We start from the raw sequence: 6,326 nt of genomic DNA, 5'->3' as shown, positions 1-6,326 counted from the left end.
TTTTATTTCTTTTAAAAAATTTACATCATGCATGTCTTCAATATAATACAAAATCTCGAAAAAGAATTTACTATTCTTCTATTTTTTTCCTTTTCTTAAAAAAATGTACACTATGCATGTTTTCAATACAATAAATAATATTTTGAGAGACTTTTTTTTGTTGTTGTATGAGACAATTAAAACTAAGAGAATTTTTCTTTAGATATGCACATATTAATTATTTTTTCAAAAAAAGCTTAAAAAAACATATTGCAAGTTGTTAAGTTTTATGTCAAGTTCTCGAAGAAACCAAGTTATTTCAATACAAAAAGTGTGGTATATTTTTCAATGTCTAAAAAAGAAAAGAAAAAACGGAGGATTTTTTTAAATGGCTTGGCTTGGCTGGTGGGCTGGAAATAGGGTCCATAACGTGTGGGTACAATCGCCTGCCATATAGGAGTGTTGTGCGGCAAGCCATATAGCCACGAAAGAGTGCGAAAGGCGGGCCCACTGTTCGCATTTGGAATCCGGATAGTGACGAGCCTGCACACCATTGGTTGCGCTTGATCGTCTGCGGATACCTTCTACGCTATTTAAGAGAACAATGCCTCTACACTGCTCAAAAAACCTCCTCCCACCAGCGAGTCTGCGACATCTCTGAGTTCTGGAATGGCTGCCGCCACCGCCGGCCTGTCCTCCGCCGTTTTCAGCGGCCAGCAGCTGCTGAGGCCCGTCAATGAGCTCTCCAGCAAGGTGGGAGCCGGGGAGGCGCGCGTTCAGATGATGGCGCCCAAGAAGGCCTCTACCTCCGGCAGCATCTGGTACGTAATGTATCTGTTTGTGTGCAGCAGAACGTCAGTGCGTGGTTGAAATGTTGCATCTGATCCATTCCTCATCGCATTGCAGGTATGGTCCAGAACGCCCGCTCTACCTGGGGCCCCTCTCCGGCAGCCCGCCTTCGTACCTCACTGGCGAGTTTCCGGGCGACTACGGTTGGGATACGGCCGGTCTGTCGGCTGACCCGGAGACATTCGCCAAGAACCGGGAGCTGGAGGTGATTCACGCCCGTTGGGCAATGTTGGGCGCCTTGGGCTGCGTAACCCCAGAGCTCCTGGCCAAGAACGGCGTGAAGTTTGGCGAGGCCGTGTGGTTCAAGGCCGGCTCGCAGATCTTCTCGGACGGCGGCCTGGATTACCTTGGCAACCCAAGCCTGGTCCATGCGCAGAGCATCCTGGCCATCTGGGCGTGCCAGGTGATCCTTATGGGCGCCGTAGAGGGGTACCGTGTGGCGGGCGGCCCATTGGGGGAGGTGTCCGACCCTATCTATCCGGGCGGCCAGTTTGATCCCCTGGGCTTGGCCGACGATCCCGAGGCCTTTGCTGAGCTGAAGGTGAAGGAGCTGAAGAACGGGCGCCTGGCGATGTTCTCCATGTTCGGCTTCTTCGTTCAGGCCATCGTGACAGGCAAGGGCCCCATTGAGAACCTCTCCGACCATCTGGCGGACCCGACCGTCAACAATGCGTGGGCTTACGCCACCAACTTCGTGCCCGGCAAGTGATTGAGCTTAAATTGAAGTATTGCTCATCTCATTATCGTGTGTGTATAAGTCCCTGCAGACTAGTAACATTCTCTTTTGTTCTTGCGCCTCCTTTGTTCATAAGCCCAACGGTTCTCTTAATTTTTGAAAGGTCGTTTACCCACGTGGAGACACCTCATTCGTTTTACTCCCATGCGAAAGCGAAAATTGATAATGGATGCCGAGACGAATGCCTTGCTAACTGAAATATAGCAAAACATTAATACCACGAAATCGTTTTTATCGCTTATGTTGCTACCCAAATCCTACAACACCAATGCTTCCTCATTAGATCATGTCAAGAAGATGAATAAAGCTTCATCTCCACGAAAAAGGATACTTTCACCATAAAACGCATGTCTAGATTTTCACAGCATATCATTACCTAAATATACAAATTATCCAAAGATGGGTGGGAAAATATTTCCTTACATCTCAAAACTATTATGAGGAAAAAATTTTAATTTGGTGATTTTGCTAACCTAGATAAAACATGAATGTCGAACCTCAAAACTCATAACTCTCCCACAAGAACCTTCATCTAAACATTGTGGATTCTAAAAAACTTGTTGCACACTATGATCTAATTCCAAATGACTTGTTGCACACTATGATCTAGTTCCAAATGACAAGTTACACGCCTCACACATGTATTATCTTGTTCCAAAGAACTTGGTACATGCTCATCATGGAAACTATGAAGGTATTACCAAAGTGTAGTTTCCAAAAAAATTCACAATATCTAGGAAAAGTGCACAAAGGAAGAAACCTCAACATCAATAGTACCAACTCCTTATCCAAAAGGCATTAAGTAGAGGGACTTTTTGGGGAGGAAAGGAAAGAGTAGTCTAGGAGAAAAGCACTCTGGTAAAAGTGCATAAAGGAAGAAACCTGAACATCAATATACTAACTCCTTATCCAAAAGTCATTAAGTAGGATTTTTTGGGGAGGAAAGCAAAGTACACTTTAGGAGAAAAAAAATAGAATCTTTAGAAAGAGCTATGAATGAAAAATGCATATCATTAAGTAGAGGAGCTTTCTAGAAGAAAAGTAGTATCCTTTAACCTTGATCATCATAGAATTCATTCAATCTTGAATTTTCATTGTCACAAAATGATTCTACGAACTTTGGTTAGTGACCGTCAAGTTAAATGTATTGCTACTGAAGAAAAATTTGAACTTAAATTTGCTTCTCCAATCTGTAATCAAAAGCACAAAGAATGTGCAGTTCAAGAGGTTACTCAAAAGCACAAAGAATGTGCAGCGCAAGGGGTTATTCAAAAGCACAAAGAATGTGGAGTTCAAGAGGTTAGTTTCCAATATGTACTCAAAAGCACAAAGAACGTGCAGTGCAAGGGGTTATTCAAAAGCACAAAGAATGTGGAGTTCAAGAGGTTAGTTTCCAATATGTACTCAAAAGCACAAAGAATGTGCAGTTCAAGGGGTTAGTTTTCATATAAATTCTTTACTCAAACTACCCCAAACATATTGGAGTACATATTGCTTCCAATATGTACTCAAAAGCACAAAGAATGTGCAATTCAAGAGGTTAGTTTTCATACAAATTCTTTATTCAAACTACCCCAAACATGGCATGTACATGTTTGTTGTGAAGGGAATTCACCTAGGATGACCTTGCAGTGCAGTACAACGGCGCACCTAGGATGACCTTGCAGCGTAGAACAACAGCCTAAGAAACACCATAGATCAAAGGTCATGAGATTATATCCATGCCATGGGTAGATTTGAGCTTGTATCATTTTGATTTTCATGGACACTTCAATTCTAACATCTATTCTAGGAAGGTTTAGATCAAGGTCAAGCTAAGGCATGTAGGTCAAGCTAAGGCATGGGTTTCAAGTTATAAATATTCAAGCTCCATGAATTCAAGCTGTGAAGACTTAAGCTCCATGGGTTCAAATTGTGAAGATTCCATTTCTAACGATAACTTCTATACTCGTGTAAGAGCTATGTGAATGTAATCATTGGGTGTTCTAAGGTGATAGTTTGTAATGTTTGGTCAGTAGTATACTCAAAACTACTTATCCAAAAGCCACCTAAGGATGATTTCCCTAAGGTCTCATCAAGAATAACATGGAACTCACATCCCATATTTATTCCTTCAATGAGAATAGTGAAATGATTGCAAATATAAATGTACTCCCCAAATTTAAATGTATTTTCTACTAGCATCTATTATAGTAATGTGTCTAAGGTTGATTGAGTTTTTGTCCCAAAGATACCCAAGTTTCTCCCTTATACAAACTTGTGACTAGATTTAACACTAATCCTCATTGGCTTCAAGACTAATTACTGCTTTCTTTTGCTCAGCACTTTTTCCTTTTGGAAAATTTGGAAATTTTTTCCCCTTGTGACTAGATTGAGGCCTAGGGGATGGATTACCTGCAAATGCTTCCTATGACCACACAACAAAGGCCTTTCATGTACACTTAGTCCACCGTCATAGAGGGCAAAGAGTAACCATAGAAGTAGTGCGGAATTTCATTAGACTATCAAGAGTGGGCCATGCGTAGATCAAGCACAATGCCAGAGAGGACAACATTGTTCAGCCCGACCAAGCTAACCAAGCCTCATTGGACAAATGTTAGGTTGCCATACTTAGTTACATTGGCAAAGGCAAATTGCACATATTTCTCTTTTCATAAGACTAACATATTCACTAAGGTTGACCATGGAAGTAGTGCAGAATCCTTAGACTGTCGAGAGTGGCCCATGTCTACATCAAACACAATGCCAAAGAGGCAGAGAGGACAACACTATTCTCGGCTTGACCAAGCTAACCAAGCCTCATTGGACAAATGTTAAAGGCAATTTACACATATTTCTCTTTTTATAACACTAACAAATTCACTAGGATGCTCCTCAAGCTTTACAGAGCCTACAAAGAACAAGATATAGAGGCCATTGTCCAGAACTTTGCAAAACTAGTCTACAGAGAGCTAGAGAAATTGCTTACATTGGAAGGCTAGTACTTGAGTGTAGGTCTTTTGTTAATATTCAGGACTAGGAGCACTCCAACAACTACTTACACCAATGGAAAGACTTTTGCCCACGAAGGGAAAACCCCTACACAAGCCCCACAAGGCATAAAGGCATCAGAGTTAGTAACTCCCCTATGAGGGCAAAAAGACGAAAGGACCAGATGTGCGAGAGATTAGAGAAAATCAACACAACATGAAATGGATGAATGAGTGTATGTACAATGATGAATGTAATCATGTACAAGAGGTCCTTTGATGTGAGGTGACTATGCACTATCTCAGCATCGTGTAGAGAATTGTGTTGTCTTTCTTCCTCTAAATCTAGGAGCTCCTGTATTGTGTGCTCCCGGGATTCCTCCATTGGTAGCTTTTCTTGGATGGCTACTCTCAAACTAGGAACCACAAATTCCATGGGCATTACTACCTCCACCCCGTAAACTAGTTTGAATGGCATTTGCCCCATTGAGACTTTGTAAGATGTGCGGAATGCCCATAGGGTAGCATCTAGCTTCTGGTCCAAATAATATTTGTTGGCATTTATGATCTTCTTCAAAATTTTGGTCAGAACCTTGTTGGTAGATTCTACCTAGCCATTGCATTGTGGGTAATAGGTTGACTTCTTGTCATTGATGAGGTACCTTTCCATCAACCCTTTCATTACCTTGTTCATGAAATGTGTGCCCTAGTCACTGACTATTTCCACTGGCAATCCATGCCTAGCATTAATATCCTTGAAGAGGAACTTCACGACCTCTTTTGCAGAATTGCTTCTGCATTAGTGCACTGCCCACTGTTTTGTCTGAAGCATCTACATATACATGGAATATTTCATTCTAGTCTGGGGTGGTCACCACTCGTGCAATTGACAGCATTCTCTTTAGCCATTGGAATGCTTTTTGACACTTCGGATTCCATTCATACTTTGCATATTTCTTAGTAAGTGCATACAATGGATTGGCCACATGTGCTAAATATTTTAAAAATAAGGCATACCACTTAACCTTACCAAGGAACCTCTCTAGTTGCTTGATGTTCTCTAGAGCAGATATTCTGGATATGGCCTCGCTTTAGCAGGATCAGTGTTCCTGATTTTACTACAAATGTACACTTGGGTTGATTTAGCTTGAGCCTTGTATCCTTGCATCTGTGCAAACACAGCCTCAAATGATAGATGTGCTTTGCCTTATCCCCAAATACACTAAAATCATCCACAAAGGCTTTCATGAAGTCTATTAGGTAATCATAGAAAATCTCTTGCACCATTCTTTGAAAAGTAGAAGGTGCATTTTTTAGGCCGAACATCATGAAAGTCACCACGAAGACACCCCATTCAGTGATGAAGGTTGTTTTCTCCCTGTCTTCTGACACCATTTTTACCTAGTTGTACCCACTGAATCCATCCAAAAATGAGTACATTTCCTTCCCTGCGACCTCATCTAGCAAGGAGTTTGTAAACAGAAGTGGAAAGGGATTCGAGGTAGTTGTGGCATTCAACTTGCGATAGTCCACACAGATTCTGATCTTCATGTTCTGTTAGGGGACTACCACAATTGGGGATATCCAAGCAGCTTTCTCTACTGGCATAATGAAACCTACTCTCAGCAGTGTGTCAATTTCTTCTTTAACTTGTTTGGCCTAGTTAGGGGTCATTCTGTATCTCTGTTGTCTGACTGGTATGGCTCCTTCTCTCTCAAATTGATGCTGTGCTGGAAGAATTTAGGGTCAATGCCCTCCATGTCCTCATACAACCAAGCAAAGACATCTTGGTA

At 41.7% G+C, this 6,326-nt stretch overlaps 1 protein-coding gene across 1 annotated transcript; it reads left to right on the top strand.

Annotated features, from left to right (window-relative positions):
• Positions 1-593: 593 nt before the first annotated feature.
• LOC147631499 (chlorophyll a-b binding protein type 1 member F3, chloroplastic-like) lies at positions 594-1,625 on the top strand. The gene is made up of 2 exons (XM_086809891.1): positions 594-800; positions 886-1,625. The coding sequence occupies exons 1-2, from the start codon at positions 649-651 to the stop codon at positions 1,535-1,537; spliced, it is 804 nt and encodes a 267-aa protein (XP_086666017.1). The 5' UTR covers positions 594-648; the 3' UTR covers positions 1,538-1,625.
• Positions 1,626-6,326: the final 4,701 nt, after the last annotated feature.

This window comes from Cibotium barometz, chromosome 15 (assembly GCF_041138505.1).
Source record: "Cibotium barometz isolate CiBa-2024 chromosome 15, ASM4113850v1, whole genome shotgun sequence".
NCBI lineage: Eukaryota > Viridiplantae > Streptophyta > Polypodiopsida > Cyatheales > Cibotiaceae > Cibotium > Cibotium barometz.
Note: the sequence above shows the minus strand (reverse complement) of the source record. Positions and strands in the feature narration are given on the sequence as shown.

Excerpts from the sequence above, each read along its gene's own strand:
- LOC147631499 (XM_086809891.1), top strand. The coding sequence starts at position 649 with ATGGCTGCCGCCACCGCCGGCCTGTCCTCCGCCGTTTTCAGCGGCCAG. Across the intron at positions 801-885 it reads TCTACCTCCGGCAGCATCTG|GTATGGTCCAGAACGCCCGC; the intron begins GTACGTAATGTA and ends ATCGCATTGCAG.